This window comes from Myxocyprinus asiaticus, chromosome 28, assembly GCF_019703515.2.
Source record: "Myxocyprinus asiaticus isolate MX2 ecotype Aquarium Trade chromosome 28, UBuf_Myxa_2, whole genome shotgun sequence".
Lineage (NCBI taxonomy): Eukaryota > Metazoa > Chordata > Actinopteri > Cypriniformes > Catostomidae > Myxocyprinus > Myxocyprinus asiaticus.
In genome coordinates, this window is record NC_059371.1 from 18,890,505 (window position 1) to 18,902,968 (window position 12,464).

The 12,464-nt window shown below is 39.9% G+C and overlaps 1 protein-coding gene, 1 long non-coding RNA gene and 1 other non-coding gene across 3 annotated transcripts; all 3 read right to left on the reverse strand.

Annotated features, from left to right (window-relative positions):
• Positions 1 to 53: 53 nt before the first annotated feature.
• Positions 54 to 2,034, reverse strand: LOC127419225 (60S ribosomal protein L10-like). The gene is made up of 6 exons (XM_051660459.1): positions 1,927 to 2,034; positions 1,418 to 1,476; positions 1,118 to 1,225; positions 823 to 961; positions 420 to 582; positions 54 to 272 (listed from the first exon to the last, which is right to left on the reverse strand). Exons 1-6 carry the CDS (start codon positions 1,947 to 1,949, stop codon positions 117 to 119), a joined length of 648 nt encoding a protein of 215 aa, XP_051516419.1. The 5' UTR covers positions 1,950 to 2,034; the 3' UTR covers positions 54 to 116.
• LOC127419573 (small nucleolar RNA SNORA70) lies at positions 659 to 792 on the reverse strand. The gene has a single exon (XR_007893695.1). It is a non-coding gene; the product is annotated as a small nucleolar RNA SNORA70 (small nucleolar RNA).
• A 5,230-nt stretch (positions 2,035 to 7,264) lies between the features above and the next one.
• On the reverse strand, positions 7,265 to 12,217 carry LOC127419226 (uncharacterized). The gene is made up of 2 exons (XR_007893624.1): positions 11,913 to 12,217; positions 7,265 to 8,169 (listed from the first exon to the last, which is right to left on the reverse strand). It is a non-coding gene; the product is annotated as an uncharacterized LOC127419226 (long non-coding RNA).
• Between the last annotated feature and the right edge of the window lie 247 nt (positions 12,218 to 12,464).

Genomic DNA, 12,464 nt, shown 5'->3' on the forward strand with positions numbered 1-12,464 from the left:
TGGCTGGAACTACATTTTAGAAAATGGAGAAAAGAAAAAAAAAACCACCAAGATTGTAAATCAACATTGGACTTTATTTGGGGTCACTGGTTCAGTTGCATTTAAGTGTGAGGTCCTTAATTGGCATGCAGGGCCTTCCAGCGGCTCAGGGGTCCATGGCTGGGGATGTATTTCACCCCACAGCCATCAGGGATCACACGCTTCTCTGCCAACATGCCATCAAAATCAGTGGCATTGAACTTTGTGAAGCCATACTTCTTGGAGATGTGGATCTAAGAAGGGAACATATCAAAACTTTAGAAAGTCTGACCTGCTCTTTGCTGGAGTCTTAAAGTGGTCTTTTATGAAGATTTTTCACAGTAGGGCCATCTTTTATACAATTAACACAAACACCCTATTTTCATCTTCCTGTTACATACCTTCTGACGCCCTGGGAACTTGAATTTGGCTCTCCTCAGAGCCTCGATCACATGTTCCTTGTTCTGGGCCTTTGTGCGTACAGACATGATCACCTGGCCAATGTGCACACGAGCCACTGTCCCCTGGGGCTTTCCGAAAGCACCGCGCATCCCAGTCTGGAGCCTGGAGAGGAGATCAGCATTTAGGATGATTAAAACTCAAAATTGGTCAAATGGACCCCATTAAAATGAGGCTATCTGTCTGTCTCAATGGTCCCTTAAAGGGCCCGGCACTACACAGCCAGACTCATACACAACCAAAGAATTACTGTCTGCAGCCTTTGCACACCAGGGAAGTACAGTAAACCTGACTGGTCGGCTTAATAAGCTGCAGGTAAGCTTTGCAGAGGAATTATTTGCTCACCTATCAGCTCCAGCACAGGATAACATTTTGTTGATGCGAATGACATGGAAGGGGTGCAGACGGACGCGGATGTGGAAACCATCTTTACCACAGGTCTTCACCATGTACTTGTTAGCACAGATACGGGCAGCCTCAAGAGCTAGACAATAATGAATGCAAAATTAGAGGGGAAAAAATGGTCTCTCAAAACAATATGCATAAATGTAAAAATTAACATTTGTCCAAAGGACAAATGACTATGCGCAGATGTCTGAAACTGAACGCCTTGTTTGACGATAGGATGAAAACATCTCACCTTCACTGGACAGCTGTTCGTATTCATCAGATACCATGTGACCGCAAAGGGGGAACTCATCCACCTTAGCCTTCTTCCTGCCCAAGTCAAAGATCCTGATTTTGGGATCTGGATTTAGAAGAGAGATGCTTAATCACGGCAATCGTGCGTGTACACAAGTGATGCTATTGTACAACAAATTTTAAATTTTGCGGTCCAAATAAAACATGAGACCCTACAAACACACTAAAGAGTATTGGAACTTGTGATGAGCTCTACTTTAGTGGAGATAGTGTGGTCTCTAAATAAACAATTACTTACCAGGCACACCCCGACAGAAACGGGACTTGGGGTAAGGCTTGTTCTTACAGTATCTGTAGCTGGAAAATATGATGACAAATTAACAAGACTCAAAACCAACGTCTGAAGCACAAGGACGTGCTGACACTATCAAGACGTCGGAATTCTTTAAAACCGGCTGATCCACCATTAGCCAATAGAGAAGTATTTTAATTATAACTGCAAAAAGCCAATTAATCAAAGCAAACCGTCAAATTCATCATGCAATATACTTAAAACGGATCAGACAACGCGTTTAACTAGGTAGGAAATGTGTTCGCATGGCACGTGACCACTGGGTAAGTAACTAATGTATTTCACTGGATGCAAATTGTGATTAACTTCACATTCGTGTTAACAGCTCTAACACAGGGCGCGTCCATGTACTGTCACGCTCTCCTGCTGAACGATGCCGGTGTCCCGCACATGGTTAGCGGGCCCTGCCATTTTCAGTACGGCCAGCTTTTTAAAACACAATATTCAGAACTTACCAACGGGCAGGACGGCGCCCCATGGTTGCGATCTGTAATATAAATAAAAGTAATCGTTTTAAGGGGGAATCTGTGCATATATAAATAAGTAAATTAAGTGTTTTTCGATAAATCTGGAGAGCGCTCAATAGCGCTCTCTCCACACACTCACCTAATGGAGAAAAGGAAGAAAACGGCGTTTCCGCCGCGTCATAACGCATCGAGTGGAACTACATCCGGTTACAAATAGACCTTTTTCACAGACTGTGATGACGCGTTTCAGCCTTATTTAGCAGCGTAAATATCGTAATTTTTTTTAAATATTATATATATATTTTAAATATTGAGTGTGAATTTATAACATTATGATTTGTGTTATATTACACTGGAATTATTAAAAAAAAAAAAAAAATGAATTACCACAGCTGCGAGGGGGTTTCTATTACAGCTGCAGAAAGAGTGAGAGTAAATTTTGTCATGTTCTCCCATCTGATTCTTTATCCACCGCTCTTTATTTTTTTCCTCTTCTGGAAACTCATTCATACGTAAGAGTGTATTTTTTATTTTGGTCTTGGAGCAAATGGGTAAGTGACAGTAATATTTGCTGTGAACTCCCATTGACTCCCATTCACCGCTGTCGAAGATTACCCCGCAAACGTTTACTTCCACATTCCAAAACCCAGAGGTCTATCTCTGCATTGTGCTTTGACACATTTATAAGTTTATTTTCTAAGCTTTTGATATTATAAATAGAAAAATCAACAATAATCAGTGGAGAAATTCATACTGATATGAGTAAATATAATTTAGTTTTATAATACTTTGTTAATCTCTGACCGCTTATGCCTGAATGGGATATGTAGTTTTTTTCGCGGGTACTTGTAATTCATATTAGTGATGTCCGAATCGTTTTTTTTTTTTTTTTTAATCGATCTTTTAATGATTCTGTCTTATGCACCAGAGAAACTAGCGCGCAGCCATCTTGAAAATGTTGTCTCGGAACTTCCGTTCTAGCAGTCGCTATATAGATATCTATAGTGTTGATGTCAAGTGTAATTAGCTAGCAAAGTGGATTTACAGGTTATAGAGTTGTCAAAAGCTACCATGAGTATTTTAAAGTGTTCATGGGATGTCATAACAACTGGAAGCAGAGTGGGGGGGGGGTTTAAAACTAGAGTACTTTATTCATAAATCCACAAGATCCTACATTCAAGCTGTGGATGTACTGATGTGCCTATGTGCTCATGAAACTCCAATAGACAATATAAAGTCATTAAAAATATCTTTGTATGACACCTCTAGCTGGCCATCTTTTCGTGTCATTCACCCATCATGTTATTGTTAAAGTGAGTAGATTTTTTGGAGTGTTAAGCCGGGAAGGGGGAAGGGTGCAACTATATTTATACATACATATACATGTGAAACATTATGTTTTATTTTATATTAAGTTTACAACTATTTTAATCACGATTAAGCCTCTAAAAAATGTAGGGTGAAAATTTATTTTAAAAAGTACAATTGTAATTTTCCTTAATGTTGAACTTGCATGTGTAATAATACGAGCTGTCACTGTTGGAAACTACACATTTTAACACAAATTATTAAGTTGAAACCTAAAAATTAAGCAGAATTACATGTATAACAATTAAACGCTTGTATTATGAAAAAGTGCAGTGTGTCATAGCTATCTGAATGTGATCTGCCAAGTACAATTTACCTCCATGGGTGTCGGAAAAAACGAACATTTAGTTTGACAGAAAAAACACCTCAATTGCATTTTCTATAGGTGAGATGTTTGCAAATCACGGGCATGTAAGAGAACAACACAGCAGCAGACAGATGAAACACAGTGTTACAACTGTACCCGTGCCATAGGAAATATGGTTGCCAATGCTCCTTCTAGGATTTTGTTAGCTTTTATTCAGTCAGAAAGCTTAATTAATTAATTTGTTTTGCTTACTTATCTAAGATAGACCGACAGATCATAGATAGATAGATAAATAGATTGATAGATAGATAGAATTATGCAGTGTAAATGATTTTGTAAAGTAGATTTAGTTCAAAAATATGATTGTAAATTAGTATTTTGGTCAGTTTGCATGTGTGTGCATGTCACAGGATGCCTTGTATCAGTGAGAAAAACTAAGAGAGCATTTCCAGCTGATGTGTTAGAAATGATACATAAGCAAGCGTTAGAAAAATGTAAAACATTCACAGAGTATAAAATGTGTCAGTATATTTCACTTAACTTAGGCATATTGCCATATTTAGCACATTATAAATGAGTGTTCCAACTGTCCCGGGGTAGTGTTTCAAATGTACCCCGCATGGGTAAAGTTGTAACAAAAGCGCTTCTTGTCTTCAAACACTAATTGTAGAAAATATGAACAGTGTATGCAGGTTTCTAGCATTTTTTTTTTTGTTAGTAGACAGATAAAGGTATATCTCATGTGAAAAAAATTTAATGTTTATTCTGCTCTGTATTTGAGAGTAGAGCAAAAAGTGTTCAAACTGTACTCGGTCTACCCTATTTGAATTAGTTCATTGAAGTAAACTCTCGGAACTAACCGATTCCCTAAACTGAATCTGACTTCCCAATTCTAGTCCAAATGAGCAGGATGTTGATTGTTGTTACTTATGCTATGAAATGTAACTTGCGAAAATGGTCAGAATTATTTCTGCATAATTGTTCTTTAGGCATTTCAGAGAACGTAAAAAAGGCTATAAGTTCTTGTTAGGGTTATCTTACAAAAACTTTTCTGCAACGTTCTGGGAAGGTTAGTTTATTGTTATAAAACTAAGACCTAAAAATAACCATTTGTGAATGCTCTGTACAATCCTTTTTAGGTTGTCACACAACTTTCCTGCAACGCTCTGGGATTATTAGTTTACGGAATATAACCTAAAGAGAACGTTCCTATAACATTTGGAATTGGTTCCCAAAATATGTAAATAAATAACCAGATGGGAACCATGCGCTAACGTTAGGGGAACGTTCTGTGTTAGCTGGATCACTGTAAAACAGCCCTTGAAATAAAATAAATAAAACATTCTACACCAGAGGCTGATTTTGACTAGCAAGGGCCCCGGGGCCAATTTAATTTTAGGGCCCTCCCGGTCCAATGATCTTTTAAAGTTGAGATCTACGCAATAGATTTTCATTGATTTAAGTCTCTTTTAATACCTGTTCTGTTATTTACAGTCAGATTAATTCAAACATACAGCACAGTCATGGTAAAGAAACCGCTCAGCTGAAACAGGTTTGCTGAATAGCCACTGTTCTTAAAGAGACAGTGCCATTTTAATGTTTGTTATACATAATGTACACTCAATGTAAATATGTGGAGGCGAGGGCATGGTCGAGAGGAAGGAAGCGGGAGTTTCACCTGAGATGAATTGCTGGTAATTACTGTTTCTGTGTTTGCAGTGAGAGACGGGAGAGGTAAAAACAGCCCGGTCCACAGAGAGAGGGAGAGGGGCACACGAGAGACTGTGTGTCTGTTACTGAGTGTTTTGAATTATTGCTGAAAAGCGATTGCTGTTTTCTGATAACTAAAGTCTGACTCACGTGGACTGTGGAAACCGGCTCCCGCTCCCTCTTTTATCTGCCCGACAATGAACTTTGTCACACTGGTGCCAAAACCTGGGATAAGGAGGAAGGATATGCTGCTATGGAGTTGTCATCGCCACTGGGGAAAGTCTTCCGATTCCTCACCAGCATCTACCAGGCCCAACACTAGGCCTTCATGGATCTTCGGGAGGAAAAACAACAGCGTTATGAATCGGGTGAGGGTGAGGGGTGTGCACGGGGATATATACGATTATCCTGTAGTGACCATCACCATTCTATTTCGGGGTCAAAAGCATAATATTGAGGCTGTGGTTAGTCCCCACCTCACCCATTCACTAATTTTGGCTACCAGTTGGCCTACTTTTTCAGCATTGTTAAAGGGGTTGTGTGTGAATGGGTCATGTAATACAGTGAGATGGTGTGGGGTGTGCAATGCGCTGGCTGGGGAGGTGGAGCCGGGGCCGTCTGCATCGGCTCCACATCAGGGGACTTCCTGCTAGGGATTTCCCTCTGGAGCAGACGCAAGACGAAACCCTTATGCATGTGTTTGACCAAGTGAAAGTAATTTATGGTCAATGCCTTCAGCCGGGCACTGCACTCACATATCCGTATTTTTCAATTACAAGCGATCGGCTGTATCGAGTGATGCAGGACGCTCAGACAAAGAAAGATACAACCCAGATGTTAGTACCAAAGAGCCGTCAGGAAATGTGGTTCCAGGCGGCTCATCATAGTCCGATGGCAGGTCGGTTGAGACAGGGGAAACACTAAGCAGTCCCAAGTCCCATTTCTATTGGCCGGGCATTCACGGGGATGTTAGCCGGTGGTGTGCAACATGCCGCGAATGTCAGCTGGTGAATCCGCCGGCCACTCCAAAAGTGCCATTGCACCCTCTTCTGTTGATCGAGGTTCCCTTTGACAGAATTGGCATGGACCTCGTCGGGTCATTAGAGCAGTCATCATGCGGGCACCACTTTGTGTTAGTTCTGGTGGACTATGCAACGCGACACCCAGAAGCAGAGCTGTTGCACAACATCTCAGCACATAGTGTTGCGGAGGCACTCTTCAGAATAATCTCCAGAGTGGGGAATTTGAAAGAAATCCTCACTGATCAGGGCACTAATTTTATGTCACGTACACTACACGAGCTGTATGAATTATTGGGTATTAAATTGATTCGGACAAGTGTGTACCATCCACAAATGGACGGCATGGTCGAATGATTTAATAAGACCTTAAAAAATATGATTCAGAAGTTTGTGCACGAAGATGCTTGGAACTGGGTTAAGTGGCTTGATTCCCTATTATTATATCTATTTGCAGTGCAAGAGGTCCCGCAAGCCGCCACAGGGTTTTTTAATTATTATATGGACGTAAGCCCCGTGGCGTGTTAGACATCATGAAGGAAAATTGGGAGGAGGGAACTTCACAGAGCAAAAATTAAATTCAATACATTCTTGACCTGTGAGCAAAACTTCACACACTGGGGCATCTATCACAGGACAATTTGCTACAGGCACAAGAACATCAGTCCCGGCTGTATAACAGGGGAGCTCGGCTATGGGAATTTGCACCGGGAGATAAAGTACTTGTATTACTGCCCACATCAAGCTCGAAATTACTCGCGAAGTGGCAAGGGCCCTTTGAGGTCACGCGGCGAGTTGGAGAAGTCATCTATAAGGTAGTGCATATGGATAGGGGCGGGGTTCATCAGATTTACCACCTCAACCTTCTAAAACCATGGAGAGACGTGGTCCCTGTATCCTTGGCAATGGTAGTTCTGGAGAGTCAAGTCAAGTCATTTTTATTTGTATAGCGCTTTTCACAACACGTAGTTTCAAAGCAGCTTTACAGGAAATCATGCATTAACATAAACAAAAACAAAGAATGAATCTGTAATATCTCTAATGTCTTACAGTGATCATTGTGTAGTTTAATTAAATATGATTGTAAAATGTGTATAAAATTAAATAATTAAATCATAATTGTATTTAGAACCCCTGTGAGCAAGATGAAGGCAACTGTGGCAAGGAACACAAAACCTCATAAGATATTGTTTAATGGAGAAAAATAACCTTGGGAGAAACCAGGCTCACTGTGGGGGCCAGTTCACCTCTGGCTAAACAACATGAATATAATGCCAATATTAGTTATTTGTGTGCAGTGCAAGTCATGGCTTTAAATTTGTAAATTAAGTAAGCATTAATGTCCAGTGTTTTAAAAATAAAATATTTTTTATGAACTTTAAGATTAATAACTAATGTCTTTGAAGTCCATCCTGGATTAACTGCAGAAGTTAACATAGATGCATTGTCCTTTGTTAGTTGGCTGATGAAAGCTTTTGTTGGCAGTTAAATGATAGTCTATGTATTCCATTTCAAGAGTGTAGTCCATCAATAGACAAAGGTGATGCAGGCAGAGATTAATGAGGTGCATCGCAGTTCAACCTGCAGGTCATTTTGGTGAGATTCTGTGAGGTCCATCCTAAGTCCAAGGTTCTGGCAGTGGCATATGAAGTATCCAATATCTTACAGTAGTTGGCATCAGATCATCCTCTGAAGTCAAAAGACTGAAGTGATGTCTTGCTAGCACCGGCTGTAGTTTGTCATCATCTCTCAGCGACACGTAGCAGTGGAGTCCGACACCAATCAGGAATGGATCTGGCAGGATCTGGTAACTTCGGGAGATGAATCCTGAGGTTGAGAGAGTGAAACAAATAGAATAATAGTAGCATAGATGCCATTCAATTTTATGCAGAGTTATAGATCATGATGCATATTTCTGGTTCCTGCAGACCTAACTAAAGCAGTCTAATTGTGAGTTGAAGGATAAATCAGGTGTATGCCTGGCTAAATAGATGAGTCTTTAGTCTAGACTTAAACTGAGTGAGTGTGTCTGCATCCTGAACAGTGTTAGGGAGACTATTCCATAGTTTAGGAGCCAAGTATGAAACTATCTACTTCCTTTTGTGGATTTTGATATTCTTGGAATTAACAAGCCAGAATTTTGTGATCGTAATGGACGTGACAGAATATAGCGTGTCAGAAGGTCACTTAAGTACTGAGGAGCTAGACCATTCAAAGCTTCGTATGTAGTTAACAGGATTTTAAAATTAATATTAAATTTAACAGGTAGCCAATGTAACAACAATAAAATTGGGCTAATATGATCATATTTCTTGGTTCTAGTCAGCACTCTGGCTGCTGCATTTTGAACCAATTGAAATTTATTTATTGAACTTGCTGGGCATCCTCCCAATAATACATTACAATAATCTAGTCTTGAGGTCATGAACTCATGAATTAATTTTTCTTCATGAGCAACAGAAAGCATGTGTCATAATTCAGCAATATTTCTCAGTTGTAAGAATGCTGTTCTATAAACATTGGAAATTTGATTTTCAAAGGACAGACTGGTATCAAATATAACACGTAAGTTCTTTGCTGAAGAAGACGACGTAACAGTACTTCCATCGAGAGTCAAATTATATTTTAGCAGCTTATTTTGTTTTTTGTCCAATCATTAGTATCTCTGTTTTGTCTGAACTGAGTAGAAGGAAATTTCTGGCCATCCAATCTTTGATTTCACTCTGCTATTTTGGAGAATTTAGAATTTTCATTGGGTTTAGAAGAAATATAAAGTTGAGTATCGTCTGCATTATCCTGATAATGTCTCCCAGGGGAAGCATGCATAAGGTGAAAGCAGAGGTCCTAAAACTGATCCCTGTGGCACTTCATACTTAACTTTTGTTTGATTTGACAATTCTTCGTTTACACATACAAAATGGTAGCAGTCTGATAAATAGGACCTAAACCGTGCTAATGCAAGTCCACTAATGCCAACATAATTCTCCAGCCTATTCAAGAGAATGTCGTGATCTATCGTGTTGAAGGCAGCACTAAGATCTAAAAGCACTAGAAGAGAAATGCAGCCATGATCAGATGATAAGAGCAAGTCATTTGTAACTCTGATAAGTGCAGTCCCTGTACTGTGATGGGGCCTAAATCCTGACTGAAATTGTTCATATATTCCATTTCTCTGTGGAAATGTACATAGTTGAGAGGACACTACCTTTTGTAGTGTTTTCGACATAAATGGTAGAATTGAAATCGGTCTGTAATTAGCCAATTCTCTAGGATCAAGCTGTGGCTTCTTAATAAGCGGTTTGATAACTGCCATTTTAAAGTTTCTTGGGACATGTCCTAAGGATAGCAAGGAGTTAATAATATTAAGAAGAGGTTCTGAGATTACTGGGAATACCTCTTTTAAGAGCTTAGTTGGTATTGGATCTAACATACGTGTTGTGGCTTTTGATTTTTTGATAAGTTTTGTTAGCTCTTCATGACCTGTGACAGCGAAGGATTGAAGTTGCTCGTGACAAAAAAAAAAATATGAGACACTGTTTTCTGAGGTGTTGTGACAGTTAATTGCATAGTTCCAATTTTATTTCTGATTATTTCAATTTTATCAGTAAAGAAATTCATAAGTCATTACTATTGTGCTGCGATGGAATATCTGGTTCAGTCGATGCTTTATTCCTAACCAATTTAGCCACAGTACTGAATAAACACCTAGGATTGTTGTGGTTATTTTCTATGAGTTTGCTAAAATATGCTGACCTGGCAGCTTTTAGTGCCTGTCTGTAGCTACAGACACTATCCTTCCATGCAACGCAAAATACCTCTAATTTTGTATTCTTCCACTTGCACTCCATTTTCTGAGCTGCTCTCTTGAAAGCATGAGTGTGATCATTGTACCATGGTGCAATCGAAGAGGGGCAGCACTATCAAGAATGCTAGAGAAGACTGTATTTATATTTTCTGTTATTTCATCAAGTTCTTCTAGACTTTTTGGCTTACTGAGTATGTGAGACAATTCTGGAAGATTATTAGTGAAGCTATCTTTAGTGGTCGAAAGAATAGTTCTACCTGAACGATAGCGTGGTGTAGATTGAGTGACATTAACTGATCGGTGATCACAACAAACAAGAGACAAGGTAATGATCTGAGATTTCATCACTCTGCGGTAGAATTTCTATAGTATCAACATCAACTCCATATGACAGAATTAAATCTAACGTATGATTATGGCAATGAGTTGGCAATGAGTTGGTCCTGTTACATTTTTTCTGACTCCAAGAGAGTTGAGAATATCGATAAATGCTAATCCCAATGTGTCATTTTTATTATCTATGTGAATGTTGAAGTCACCAAAAATTAAAGCTCTATCTACATTAAATTCTAGATCAGATAGTAATTGTGCAAATTCACCAAGGAAATCAGAGTAAGGCCCAGGTGATCTATATATTGTAGCAAGGGCAAAAGACGACAGAGATTTTTTATTGATATCTGACGGTGTCATATTAAGCATTATTAGTTCAAAAGACTTTATATCCTGTCCTGTGAGTAACACCAAAAACCTTACTGTAAATTTTGAAGGTTGAGTAACACCTCCTCCTCGACCCTTCAGACACCGTTCATGTTTATAACGATAATCTGGGGGAGTAGATTCATTTAAACTAATATTTTCATCTGGTTTAAGCCAGGTTTCATTCAGACAGAGCACATCCAAACTATGATCTGTAATAATTTAATTTACAAGAAATTAAAGAGATCTAATGTTTAGTAGCCCTAACTTTATATGATGTTTATCTTCAATTTTTTTTATAAATGATTTAGTGAGAGTTTTGTGTTTGGACTGGCGAAGCCGGACATCATTAGTGCCGACATGAATAACAATTTTATACCTGGATCAGGGAAGGGGACAAGGAGGGAAACAAAAAAAAAAGTGGCACCTACACGCCGTAACGGTGATCGTGCCAAATTAACAAAAACATTTAAAAAGAGAGGGAAAAGGCCAACACAGAGCGGCAGCAGGAGAGAGAGAGAGAGAGAGAGAGAGAGAGAGAGAGAGAAAAAAAAACTTTACTTGCCGGTTCTCCGATATGCCGTAGCCTGGTCTTCGGCCACTTCTCCACCCTCTGGTGGACGACAGCTGCGCCTCCCATGTTGCTCGGAACTGCACCCAAGACTTTCACCCACTATTGCACTTGTGTATATGGTTGTGTGACAATAAAAGTGATTTGATTTGATGGGAAACCCTAACAGGAACGGGAGAGTGGTGTCAATTTGCTGAGCGAGTATGCCACAGAGACGTTACCCAATCGCCCTGCTGCGGGGGCTCTTCAGCCGGAACCAAAGTGTGTGTGTTGGTTGCTGTTCTACCCGCATCCGAAACAGTATGTACCGGCTTCTCTTTCTCACTGACCTCCACTAGCATTTGGATGCTTGTCTCTAACTTATCAACCTTCTCCATCAGCCTGACTAATTTCTTACATTTATCACATGTAAATCCCTCACTGCTGATGGAAGAAGCTATAGTGACCATGTGGCATGTAATGCAGGAAGCAATAACATGAGTAGATGCAATGACTTACCGCAATTGTTTGTTGTTGGTATGGTTGTTCTTGAGCGGCGAGTGTTTGAGATTGATGTGGTTCCAAATCAACAGATGTTTGAGATTGATGCAATGATCCATGTAAAACAGTGGAGAACAACGAATGCACGCAGTTGAGACGCGAGATGTAGACAAGCGGAAAAAAGCGGAGAAAAGAAAGAAAAAACCCCAGAGAGAAACGGTTGTGCACGGTATAACACACACAGATGAAACAGTAGAGAAGTGGAAAAACCCGAAGCACACGGTAAAGTGGCAAAGGATAAAACGATGAATGTATAAGAATAAGCAATGCTAAGCAGGCTCGCAAGCTACAAACACTCATGCAGCGTGCCGTCAGCAACAGGAACAGGAAGTGATGTCAAGAGAGGGAGTAGCTTGGACCAGAGGTGAATCTTAAAGCCAATCAATTCACCCCGGTCCCTTGTGGAGACCACATCTCGCCGTCACAACGTAAGGAGGTTGCCAGATTGCAGAATAATTTCTCTGACATGTTCTCACCTCTCCCCGGCCACACTAATCTCATAGAACACAA